This window comes from Canis lupus, chromosome 35 (genome assembly GCF_048164855.1).
Source record: "Canis lupus baileyi chromosome 35, mCanLup2.hap1, whole genome shotgun sequence".
In the NCBI taxonomy this organism is placed as follows: domain Eukaryota; kingdom Metazoa; phylum Chordata; class Mammalia; order Carnivora; family Canidae; genus Canis; species Canis lupus.
The window spans coordinates 14,874,043-14,887,113 of NC_132872.1; the positions used below are offsets into that span (position 1 = coordinate 14,874,043).

The window sequence follows — 13,071 nt, forward strand, 5'->3', positions numbered from 1 at the left end:
GACCAATAATTGCTGTATATACCAAGCACTCTTCCAAATACATTAAAGTGTTACTTTAATCCTGTAGCAGCCCTACCAGGTAAGTACTATTATTACTAACAACCCCATGAGGTAAGTACTATTATTACTCCCATTTTATGACTGAAAAAATGAGGCACAGAGGAGTTAATGGTTACTCAGCTAATAACTTGTTAGAATCAGAATTTTAACACAGGCAGGATGGTTTCAGAGTCCATGCTCTTAAATACTCCCCTCCACCTTTTCTTTAAAGTAGGAATGATATTATCAGGGGAAGTTTCTGTATAAAGATTAACTCATAATCACAGGACAAAAAAAAAAAAAAAACAGATCCTCATTGGCCTCCTGTCACTGCCTTGTTTTATTTGTTGACATTTTGGTCTCTTTTAGTATACAGCCAAGCTCCTTAACGGCTAGAGGGATCATTTTATTCATATTTCTATGAACCATACTCCAAGGCTGGATACTTAATACTCACTAGGAAGGGGCTCAAAGGGGATTCGTTCAATGTGACTTTTTAAAGTAACTAAAGCTAGCAAGGCTTCTCACTCCTGCTGCATTGTTGTGGTTTTCCATAGCTTGCATAATGCCACAGGGGCCTGGAGATGAAGAGGTCCACCCGGAGGTGCAAAGCTTAAACTAAATGTTAAATGCAGACCCCAGGCATCTTCAAATGTGAAGGCACTCAAAATGTAACACCTGTTATTATGTAATAATTATTATTCACAGAATTTCCTTTAGTTATGATGATATTTTTAAAAATAGAAAGAAAAAAAAAAGAAATGAGCTCTTTCCTTTTCCTTTTTCCATTTCCTAGGTTCTTTACAACAAAGTTCTTTATTTAATCCCAGACCAGAGCCACACCTCACTCTCTCTGCCATTTCCTCTTGTCCACTAAGATGTTGTGTTGTAAACTACCCAGCAGAACTTCTTCCCCCGTCCCCTTCTCTAGGATCTGTAGTGGTTGCAATACCTGATCTTACTTTGCTGTATCCTTCCCTTAGATAGGGAAAGGAGAAATGTTGCACAAAGGGATATTATAAGTTACTTATGGATCATTCCATTTGGAATTACTTTTGCTATGATACCCTCTCAATAACAAAGACCAATTGGACTTGATTAACCCATGTCCTGAATTGGTTCATCTCTTCCTCTATAGTGATAGCCTAAAACATGTCTGTAGCTATTAACATGGGGCCATCCTCAACCCCAGGCCAACTTGTGGACCAACTATTTGTACTGGTGTTCTTTTTAATAATATGCCAATAGAAAGAATCAAGAAGTTTTTATTTGCAGAGTGCAGTGGAAGGATCACAGATTTTGGAATCAGACAGACCTGGGTTTAAGCCGTGGCTAAGCCTATTTGAATGTGTTATTTACTTCCATTGAGGGACAAATTTCTTTCCTGAAAAATGAGACTAATAACACTCAACTCATATTTTAATCAATGAAAGTGATAAGGCACCATGCTTTCCACAGGAGACAGGTAGCACACAGGGAGCGTTAGAAAATGAGGGCTGCTTCTTCTTTTTAAAAAAAATATAAATGGCCTATATTTAAGGTATACAACACGATGATTTGATGGACATACAGATAGTGCAAGGATTATTTTCTGTACTGTAGATTGCTACATGCAAACTAACAAACATCTTCCCACGTAGTCACCTTGTTTGTGTGGGTGGTAAGAACACCCGAAATCAATCCTCTTATCAACTGTCCAATATTGAGTACGATTATTATTAACTGTGGTCATCTGCTGTACATGAGCTCTTTAGACTTATTTATACTTTAACTTCAACCCCCATAAGCTTTGACCAACATCTCCCCATTTCCCCCACCTCCCTGCCCCTGATTATCACTTTTCTGCTCTCTGCTTCTAGGGAATTGACTCTTTTAGATTGCACATATAAGAGAGATCACGCAGTTTTTTCTTTCTGTGCCTGGCGTGATTCACTTAGCATAAAGTCCTCACCAAAAGAGACGTTTCCAACCACACCTGCCTTCTTTTATGGAACTGTTGTCAATGACATCAAGCATTTTGTTTGTACTATCCAATGTAAGTTCAGTTCCACATCATAAACTCATTTTAGAATTTAGTGCTAGGGTGAATTTTCTCTGTCTTAAAAAATTGATATTCTTTCATTCCTTAGAAAGGATATCTCATCCATTTTCACAGTGGATTTGCAATCGTTGTTAAGGAGACCTATGTAAACCCATGTTTCCCTTTGTATCCTGGTTGCCAGGAAGAAGCTCAAAGTCATGAAATGATTGTGATATGGAAATAAAGATTTTGCTTCCTACTACTCTTTTTTTTCTTTCACATCTTTGATCTATTTTTATTCGAATAACCTTACTGGATATTTGGATTTCATTCTGTGTTCTCACATATGAAGTATACCTAACACATTAGCTCTTCAAATTAACACCAAAGAATTAACCAAAGTTAAAGTGGAATTTATCCCCGTGCACAGCTTTATGTTCAAACTATTAAGATGGCTTATCTAATTTGGAGAATAATCTAAATATATTTCCAAATGATTAAATTCTGCATCAGATGTTCTCTTGCAGTCAGTCCTGCCCCCAAACTTTCCTGTGAATTTGTATTGGAATCAGGCAGGAAAAGGATGCTGGGAGTGTGTGTGTGTGTGTGTGTGTGTGTGAGTGTGTGTGTATACTTTAGATTAACCTATGTCAGCAGTGTTTATCAGGCCCACTTTTCTAATCATTCGAAGAGTCTGGATTGGTTGACTTTTCCTGAGGGGCAGACTTGAAGTGTCTTTGTAGCTTCTCTGCCCATCCCAGAAAAAAACAGTACCCCATGAGCACTGCTCCTCCATCCTGCAGGAAGCTCAGCTTATCTCCTACTCCTCTTCCTGTTCCCTTTCATCTGACTTTCACTATCTCTCCAGTTACCTCACTCCTTGATTTCAGATTCCCTCACGATATCCTAGGCTACGACATGTTATAATATGATAAGAGAAGAGATAGTATAATTCTTCTGAGCCACGTTGGACAGGGATTAAGTGTTCGGACTGACATGTCAGATCTAGACAGACCTCACTGCTTTAGAGATTTCTGACAAATCAGAGCAGGGGCCAGGATTCAGAATACGAGGACTGTTAATCCCAAAGGCAAATTTACTAAGCATCTACTGAGTTCCAGTCGACGGGCCTAGATGAGTAGAAGATGGAGCTAAAATAAATCATTTGCTATGTGTCTCTATATAAAGAATTTACTGCTGAGCCTATAAGTGTAACATGGTAATCTACTATAAAACATACGGTAAAAAGGGATACAAATGAGTTCAGAGGAGGGGATATCTTTGCCCAATGAGACAATGGATGTGACCCTCCTATGGAGAAAGGGTCTTCTAGACAAAAGAGATAACGTTAACAAAGCAAAGGGACAGTAAAGCCAAAGTGGATTAGGGAAGTGAAGAGTAACACAGGCTGCCTGAGCTCACGGTACATGGGATGGAGGGGTGAGAGATAATGGGGGGGGGGGGGGGAACTGAGGCCAGATTTGAGGGGAGGGTAGGGGAGGGGAGGGATAAGGCTTTGACTTTTAGATTTCATGTCTAATGCCATTTTAATTAGGTCATTTCCTTGCTCTAAACTTGCACTGGCTCCTCCTTGCTGGACAAATACCGGAAGAGCCGGTGGCTGTGTAGGAAGTAGACGCTGATTATATGGGGCTAGGATGAAAGAGAAAGATGAGCTCCAGCCACACAGTTTGAAAACTCCAATAAAGAAATTGGATTCTATTTCCTAATATGTTAAACAAAGCTGTCAATCCAATCAAGGCTGCTCAGTTGAATATTCATTACAGGCCCAGTTAAGACACTGAATCCCTCCTCCCCACTCCTGACTGCCATTCTTATTCTCATGTTATGATGATTCCATAGTTACAGATCTTAAGATTCTCATGGAAATAAGCACAAAACAGGTACCTTTTGGCTGTTGGGCCAACTGTAGGACTGGAAATTCAATGACTTAATGTTCCAGTGAACTGGTTGTGTCACTAGGAGCTTGGGGCTACTTGCTTGCCCTTTTTTGTAATATTTCACATATGGGCATAATTGCATTGTTTCTCTCAAGGGAATTGTTAAGAGAGCTGACAAAAACACTTGTGTACAGAACCCAACGCTGGCTAGAGACTTAGTGTCAATACTCAGTAAGTTCTACATAGTTGTTTGAAGCATTTATTTCTGAGGTACAGATGGTGATGTTTATGGCTAGTACAGTTCTTCTAGACTCATTTGAATTTCTGGCCATTGTCAAGAACCAAGTTTCTATGAGTTACAATTATGACTAAAGAAATTGAAATTCATTTACTGTTTCTCAAACAGGAACCAAAAAAAACCCCTCTATTTAAAAGAGTTTCTCTTATCATTGAAGAGGTTGATTCCTGAGGTATTGGCCTTGCATTTATAAGGTTGACATAAGAATCTCCTGAATTTTAACATGGGTAGATGAATACATTGTACCTTTAATATTAATATTAAAGTTAGTTTTATAAAGGCTTCTCAACCCAACAAGGTACAAGGGAAAAGTTGCATACACTGAAATGAATTTGCTAGTCAAGAAGGCAAATATGGATACTTTTAAAGGGGATATTTCTTTCCCCCTATCCTAAGCCTGCTGGTAGAGCAGTAGCTGTCTCTCTGTTTACTCTACAAAAAAAGCCCAGATAAAGTCTGGGGATCCCCAATAGCAGCAATGCTGGTGGGAAGAAATCACTTAAGAACTCTCCATTTCTCTGGTCTGTTAGCATTGATGGGCAATGCAATCAAGACAAGCCCTAATGTGGTTTATTGTTTTCCTATTACACAAGCTAGTTTTGTCCCTCATCCCATCTGGCTCCTGAAGTTCATCAAAGTGACTATCCGGGTGGAAAATTCTTTACACAGTCAATTTTAAAGGAGCCATATGGATGGAGAGTAACATTACCCCTAATAAATAACTCACTGATAATTAGTTCTCAAAAGAAAGTTTTATCTCTCTCGGGCTATTAGCATTTCATGTTAAATTCTCTAGGACTTTGTGAATAGTTGAATGCTTTGATCCTATTGGAAATATCAACCCCTTGTTTTCCATTCCAGCTGTCACCATCCTTAGTACAAGAAAGAGGAGGGTTGAGGTTGCACAGGAAGGAAGGTGGTGATCACATACTGTACACCTTAACAGGGAGTCCCTTAGGCAGAGGAGATCCAACATGCCCAAATCATCATGCCCTTATCCCATGTACATCCCTCAACCCTCCTTCTTTGTTATCATAATTAAATATAAATCATCCCCTTATAGTCAGTCATTCAAACCCCTAGTTTGGAAAATTTCCCCAACCCCTATTACCAATCTACTGCTAAACCTTATCATCTTTAACTCTTAAATATCTGTCGGTAGTACTCTTTTCTCAACCCCCTTTGCCTTCATTGATCACCTGGTATTCTTAACCTCACCCCTAGAGAAGGTCAGGAGCAAGTCCAGGGCTCAGGGGAGATATAGTTTCATTATTCCTGGATCTAGGAGCACGGGATATGTGGTTGGCAAGACTCACCCAAGGTAATAGGAGGTGGAAGAGTCTAAAGGGAAAGCTAAGATCCACATTTTGGAAAGAGAGAAAGCATCAAAACCCATGTGTCTTGGTGGAAGAGGGGATGAGGTTATAGGGCTGTTGCTGAGTGATTACTCAGTATTTAAACTTTACACTTATGACAAGAATGTGATGGCCCAGTGGACACCAGTAGGCAGCTTGGAATTGTAAACTTGCAAATCAAGCCTCTGGTCTCAACAAAACTAATTAAAATTCATAAATATTTTATTTGTCTTTTTCTTTTCTCGCATCTCCACTAAAATCTCAGCTTTGAGTCAGGGACTCTTCTATGCGTGTCACCATTATATGCCCAGTGCTTCCCACAGTACTTTAAGCATGAGAGACACCATAAAATATTTGTTGAATAACCACATGAATTGGTCTTGAATACTGAAAATCTAATCTCATCACTTCAATGCTTAAGAATTCTTTAGTGATCAAGACTTTAGATAAAATAAATCCAGAATCTTCAGTTTAGCATTAAGCAAATAAACAAAAAAATAAATCATTTGCTTAGTTCAGGTTAGTTTCCCAGTGAGTAACTTACCATTTCCTCCCTCTCTCCCTGCAAGGAGGGCCAGTTTCAATCACAATACACTACTTATGGCTTTTTGCACGTATCGTATTCATTAATCTCTTTCTTAATAAGAACAGCAGTTCAGAAAACATACTTTCCAGAAAACTTATCCCAATCTTATCCCTGGCCTTGGTAAAGTAAGAAGACAGTGATGGTGAATTTTGTGCCAACTTAGTTAGGTTATGGTGCCCAGTTGTTTGGTCAAACAAGAGTCTAGATGTTGCTATGAAGATTTTTTTTTTACATATAATTAACATTTAAATAAGTAGACTTTGAGTAAAGCAAATTGCCCTCTGAATGTGATTAGGTTTCATCCAATAGAAGAGAATTTAAGAGTAAAGATTGAGGTTTCCCAAAGAAGAAATTCTCCCTGAGGCTACAACACAGAAACACTGCCTAAATTTCCAGCCTGTGGCCAGCCCTACAGACTTCAGACTTGCTAGGCTTCCCAACCACAGCGGACAATTCTGTAAAATCAATCAATCCATCAATCTCTCTCTCTTCCCTCACTCCATATATGTGTGTATATATGTAGAGAGAGATTATGTGGAGAACCTATACTGATACAGAGGCTTTCTATTTTAACTTCTATATCTTGAACTTAGCAGAATGAGTCAATTAAAATTTAAATCTAGCATGAAATCACTCTCCCTTAATAGAAGAGGGCTTTGCAGTGCAGAGATAGTCAGCTCATGGTGGGGAAATACTAGTGAGGTTAACTGACACCCCGTCCCCAACATATCTCTGAACAGCCTCTCCCATGCCCACCGTGACTTGATCATCTGAGGCATAATAAAAAATATTAAGGAAAATATGCATTTTATGAGTCCATTCTTTCTGTTTTGAATGCAGAGGGAATACATTACAGATTTCAACTCGCACTGCAAGCCCTGTGGATTGGAAATGGCTGGGGGTCCTCTGCCCTCCTGGAAGGAGGTAGCAAAATCAGCTGTTCTTCTAGAGTGCCCAAAAAATGGAATGCCTTTCCCTGTGCATCCCATCTCATCCCTTTTTTGTGTGGCCTTTAATTTTTGAATGACTGCTGAGTCACTGAAAAAGACCTCTCCACACCAGTTGCTTTGGCCTGCTTGTCATTCAATCTCTGGTCTAAACAAACCTCAACCTGTCCTCAGTGAGGTAAGTAAGCACATGACTGGAGCTCTAGACAAGGATTGTTGGCCTCCGGCTATTTTTCTGGTGCTTACTGGACTTCTTGCATTTACGCTGGAAAATGCCAGGTATGGCAGCAGGTATGGCAGACAGTAGGCACTGGTACATATTTACTGAAAATCTCCACCAATGAAATGCACACCGAGAGTTCTTACCGACATGCACCTCGTCAGCTCCCTCTTGCTTGGGCTCCTCCCTCTGAGTATTGTCCTCCTCCATCAGGGTCTTCTGCTGTATCTCAAAGGAGAAACTGGGATGGATGCCAGCCTGTACTCAGTGAGAAAAGAAAAGTACCATGACTGGGAAGCCAAGGCGACCTCTGAAAACCAAAGGTCAGCAGAGCTAACATCTGGGGAATGCTAACTGCTATTGAATTTGGAAAACATACATCCTGGATCATTTATAATCCCCCTGCTGACTATCCTTTAGAATGACAAATTTAAACCCCATCACCACCAACCACCACCAACAAAAGCTCACTTTTGGGTAGAATTGTTACAGACTTAAAAAAACAGATGTCAACAAGAGTATGGTCAATACTTAGAAGAATCAATTTTCAGCATAGTTGTTTCAGCTTGGATTTTGTTGTCACTTATTTTCTATGTTTTGTCCCATGTTTTGCGAGACATTCTGTTAGGTACTTTGTCTTTATTATTTCTTTTTTTTTTTTGTCTTTATTATTTCTATTAATTTTTACAACATCTCATATTATAGAAAAAAAAAACCCACAATATCTTTGTTCTTAAGAGTTCCTCAAGGAGGGATGCCTGTGGAGCTCAGTCAGTTAAGCGACTGCTTTCGGTTCAGATCATGACCTCAGGGTCCTGGGATTGAGCTCCACCTCAGGCTTCCTGCTCAGTGGGGAGCCTGGTTCTCCCTTTCCCTCTGACCGCCCCTCCCCCACCCAACTTGTGCTTTCTATCTCAAATAAATAAATAAAAATCTTAAAAAAAAAAAAAAAGGAGTTCCCCAAGGAGCTCCTGACTTTAAGTCGGGCCTTTCTTTAGCTCTCAAATGAGTCTAATGTTCTCTGCAGACTCAGAGGTGCCCTACAATGCCAAATATTTCTCATCCAATTTTCACAGTGACTCTAAGACTAGGTATTTTCATTCCCATTTCACAGATGAGAGATGGAAAGCTCCGGAAGAACAAGAGAGTTATAAAAAATCACATAACCAATAACGCATATTACCTTGTAAGGTTAACAACCCTTATCTACCATTCAGATGCTGAAAGAGTAACAGGTTTTGCTTTAATTGTTCTTGGTATGTTAAGGAGGATGGGTTTTAATGGTGACAGAACTAGAGGCAGAAAGATCGTTTAGAGGTCTATACGATATTTCTAGGTAGAGATATTAAGAAACCAAAATAGGGTATTTGTTTAAGACAATAAGGTTCAGACTGTAATATACATATAGATATAGAAATAGGCATAGGCCTAGAGATAGATACAGATATCTTACCAGCACAAGATAACTTAAGAAAATTTGTTGGTACTGGAATGTGGGTACAGGGAGAGTCTGGTGTGATTTTGGTAGATGATGGTGCCATTATCTAAGAATGGAAATAAAGTAAGTGGAGCAGAGGTAGAGTGAGGGAGGGAATTCAATCTTAGATGTGTTGATTTGGAATATGTCAGTAGGGCATCCAAGTAAAGTGCAGGGTAGAGACTATGGCTAGTGTTGGAAATTTGGAGGGTCAGATCATGAGAAGTTTTGCTTTTTCTAAAATGGGAGGGAGTAAGCTAAGTTGGTTTATATGCTGAGAGAAGATAGAGAGGGCAATGGTAAAGATCTAGAAGAGAGGGAGATGAAGTGATGGAGCAAAGTTGTGGGAGAGAGTGAGGACTGAGTTAAGAACCCAGTTTGAGGGTTGGCCTTGACTAGAAGAAGTGGTCCTCCTTTCAGTAGAGCACATAAAGGACGATGCCCACATGGCTCAATGACTATGGCAGGAAGCAATAAGAGTCAAGGATTTTTACATGCTGAGGGCCTCATGGTTGTCAGTGAAATACAAAGCCAACTCTCCCATGGAAGGTCCACCAGCTTGAGCATTTTTGTAGGAGATAAATGCTGAAATATAGTCTGCCATAAGTTATATTAAAAATAAGCCTGTAAAACTTCGTGTTATAAATAATGCCATAAGAAAGGGAAAGACACCCCACAGAATGATAGAAAATATTTGCAAATCATACATCTGATCTGGAACGTGAAAGGACTCTTAAAATTCAAAATGGTCACAGGATCTGAATTTCTCTAGAGAAGATATACAAATAGCCAATAAGCAGGTGAAAAGATGCTGAACATAATTAATCATCAGGAAAAAAACACATCAATAACACAATATGATACCACTTCATACCCACTGGGGTGGCTTTAAGGAAAAAGAGATAAAAACAAATATTGGACAGGATACTAGCAAGGAGCTTGTGGGAATGTAAAATGCCACTTTGGAAAACAATGTGGCAGTTCCTCAAATGGTTAAACACAGAGCTGCCATAAATTCCAGCCATTCTATTTGTAGGCCTATATCCCAAGGAAATGAAAACATATATTCACATATAACTTACGTACAAATGTTCAGGTCATCATTATTCGTAAGAGCCAAAAAACAGAAACAACTCATATGTCCTCCAACAGGTGAATGGATAAATGAAATGTGGTATATCTGTATGATGGGATATTATTTGGCTGTAAAAAGGAAAGGATGCTCCAACACAGACAAACCTCGGAAATACTATGCTAAGTGAAAAAAGCCAGTCACAAAAGACCACATCTTATACGATTCTATCTATATAAAATGTTCCGAATAGGCAAGTCTATAAAGACAAAGTAGATTGGTGGTTGCCTAGAACTGGCTGTGGGAGAGCCGGGGGTGGGGTGGGGTAGGGTAGGGGGGGTGGGATAGGAAATGACTGCTAATGGATATGGGTTTTCTTTTGGGGGTTAATGTAAATGTTCTAAAATTAGATTGTGGAACATTCTGAAACATATTAAAAACCATTAAAGTCTATAATTTAAACTGATTAATTTATGGTGTAGGAATTACATTTCAGTAATTTGTTTTAAACAAAGAAGCTCAAGGTCTGAGGAAAGGACTATGGACAGAGACAAGACCTAAAGAACACTGTTGAAGACCAGATAATAATAATAATAATAATAATAATAATAATAGCCTTGTTACTTGGGGATTCATGAACCAGGCATTGTGCTAAGTGTTTGACCTGCATTAGCTCCTTTAATCTTTGCCACAAACACCTATATGTTAGGTACGTTTTCTTATTTTGCAGACAATATAATTAAAGTTCAGAAAACATAAGGAACTTGTCCAAGGTTGACAGCAAGAAAGAGACAGAAACAAAATATATGGACTGTGTCTGTGTCTCTTTCTTAAATACCCGATCTATGCTGTTTCCCACAAATGTTGCTCTTCTACTTAGCTCCAAGTTTCTAGGTTTGGCAAAAATGCCAGTGTCTTTAGGCCAATCTCTTTTTCCCTCGTACTCCCACAGCATTTTGTAGGAGCCCTCGACCAATCTGAGAGCAGTAGATAGCATTTTCATCCCTGCCATCCAAATAAAGGGTTGTAAAATAAATATGTCAGTAATAAAGAGTTGTAGAGTAAACACATCAATAAATTAGCACTATCCTTACCTCCTCCTCACTTAGGAGTCTTAGAAGCAGGGCTACTACCTTGTCCAGGGTGGTTTCCTGATGTGCAGGACACTAAGAGATAAAGGAGCCAGGAACTCAGCCCAGAGAGACTATATCTCTCCATTCTCCTCCATTCGGAGAGGTCTGAGTGAGAAAGAAGAGAAGAGAAAAGAACAGAAGCCAATCTTGACTCCTAGGCAGAGAAAAAAATGCCCCTACCTATTTATTGCCTCTTGAGATGCTTCTCTCAGGTTTTGAGATCTTGATGCTACCTCTCAGCTTTCCTCACCGATTTAACTGCAGATATACATGAAGTAGTCCCTGGCATGGACTAGAGTCTCAAGAAATTGTATCTTCTTTTTCCATTCCTTTCACGGTCCTCCCTCCTGGCCCCACTTGGCACTCAGCAAGTGCTAACTATCCACATACGAACCTCTGGTATAGAATGGGGTGGCTGTAGAGGCAGAGACAAAATACACACCCAGCTCACTGAGCTGCTCAATCTCCTCTGTGCTCAGTAATCGTAGCAAAATCCTGGGGACCATTTACACCGAGACATCGAGTGTCTATGGAAACCATGACATCTCTTCACATATATTCCAGCACCACTTCCTTTATAACGTGAGCAGCAACAGAAGAAAAATATTTGTAATAAAACATTGCAATGCTGTTGTGAGCTTCCATTGTGCCAGGCTTTGGGTTGCAGATTTTGCAGATGTCATTTAGCCCCCACCTCATTTATTGTGGTGGGTTCACCCAACTGACATATGAGAAAACAGAAGGTAGGAGAGAAGAAAGAACTTTTCCCAGGTCACAAAGTCAACAAAGGGGGCCAGCAGCCTTCAAAAGGTGTGTGTGACTCTGAAGTCAGATCTCTCCATCTCCCCATTACCCCTGTCGCCCACAACTTTTCCATTGTCACCAAGTGCCCTTGGTGGAGACTGCTCTGCTCCAAGCAGTATGGAGGAACGTGATTCTAACACTTGAATACTTTTGCAAGCAATCATCCAATGTCAATGCAAAAACACAGATTAATTATTCAAAAACAAATATCACATTAAGAAAATATACCATGACCAAGTGAGATTTATTTCGGGGATGCAAGGATGATTCGGTGTTAGGAAATCTAGTCATATAAACAAAAAATTAGTAGATGTAAGCGGAATAATTATGTGATTATGCCCTATAGGGAAAAAAAAAAAACTTTTGACAAAAAACTTTCTGATAAAAACATTCAAGAAAATAAGAATTGATGCATATTTCCTGACCACAACACCTCGGCCCTAAAACCAGGGCCTTAATGAACTTAATGTACTTAATGAAGAAATACTAGAGACATTTCCACTAAGATTAGGAAAGAGTCAAGAAGCTTATTATGTATACAAATCTTGCTATCTCCACTACTACTCTTGCACATCGTTCTAGAGATATTAGCCAGCACAATTTAAAAAGACAGAACAGTGGGAGGCACAAGAATCGGAAAAGAAGTAACACTATTTTCAGATGATATGATAGTTTATTCAGAGAACCTGAAAAAATCAACAATAAACACAAACTATACAATAAATGTTAATTTATTAATATTACATTTAATTTTAAGACTACATTTTAGTCTTGTTAGTTTTAGCATAACCTCAAGCTTCAGAAAAGCTGCAAGAAGAACACAAAGGATATTTTTCCCAGAACCATTCGGAAATAAGTTTTGAACATGGTGCCTGTCATTACTGGTTTGCTGATGTAACCCATCAAACAAGAACATTCTCCAGAAACTCACAGTATCAGGATCAAAATCAGGAAATTATCATTGACACTGGTATTGAATTCACAAACTCTTTTCAAGTTTAATGAATTGTCGCAACGGTATTCTTTACTGGAGCTAGTTTAGGATGGTGTGTTGCATTTAATGGTTTTATCTCTTTAGGGTTTTTTGTTTGTTTGTTTGTTTCAGTCTGGAAAAGTGTAGCACAGGTGGCCTTTCATAGACTAATTTACTCTCACTCCCATCCTCTGTGTGCCAGAGGTTTTGGGAAAGGCCAGGAATGACCACAGCCAAAACCCATCT

General features: G+C 39.3%; 1 protein-coding gene across 22 annotated transcripts in view; it reads right to left on the minus strand.

Annotated features, from left to right (window-relative positions):
* Positions 1-13,071, minus strand: part of PHLDB2 (pleckstrin homology like domain family B member 2) — a 217,411-nt gene that overhangs the window by 107,536 nt on the left and 96,804 nt on the right. For all 22 annotated transcript variants that reach the window (XM_072812385.1, XM_072812382.1, XM_072812378.1 and 19 more), the window contains exon 2: positions 7,513-7,624. In XM_072812385.1, the coding sequence (XP_072668486.1) occupies positions 7,513-7,576 (64 nt within the window). In that variant the 5' untranslated portion in view covers positions 7,577-7,624. The remainder of the gene's footprint in view (positions 1-7,512; positions 7,625-13,071) is intronic.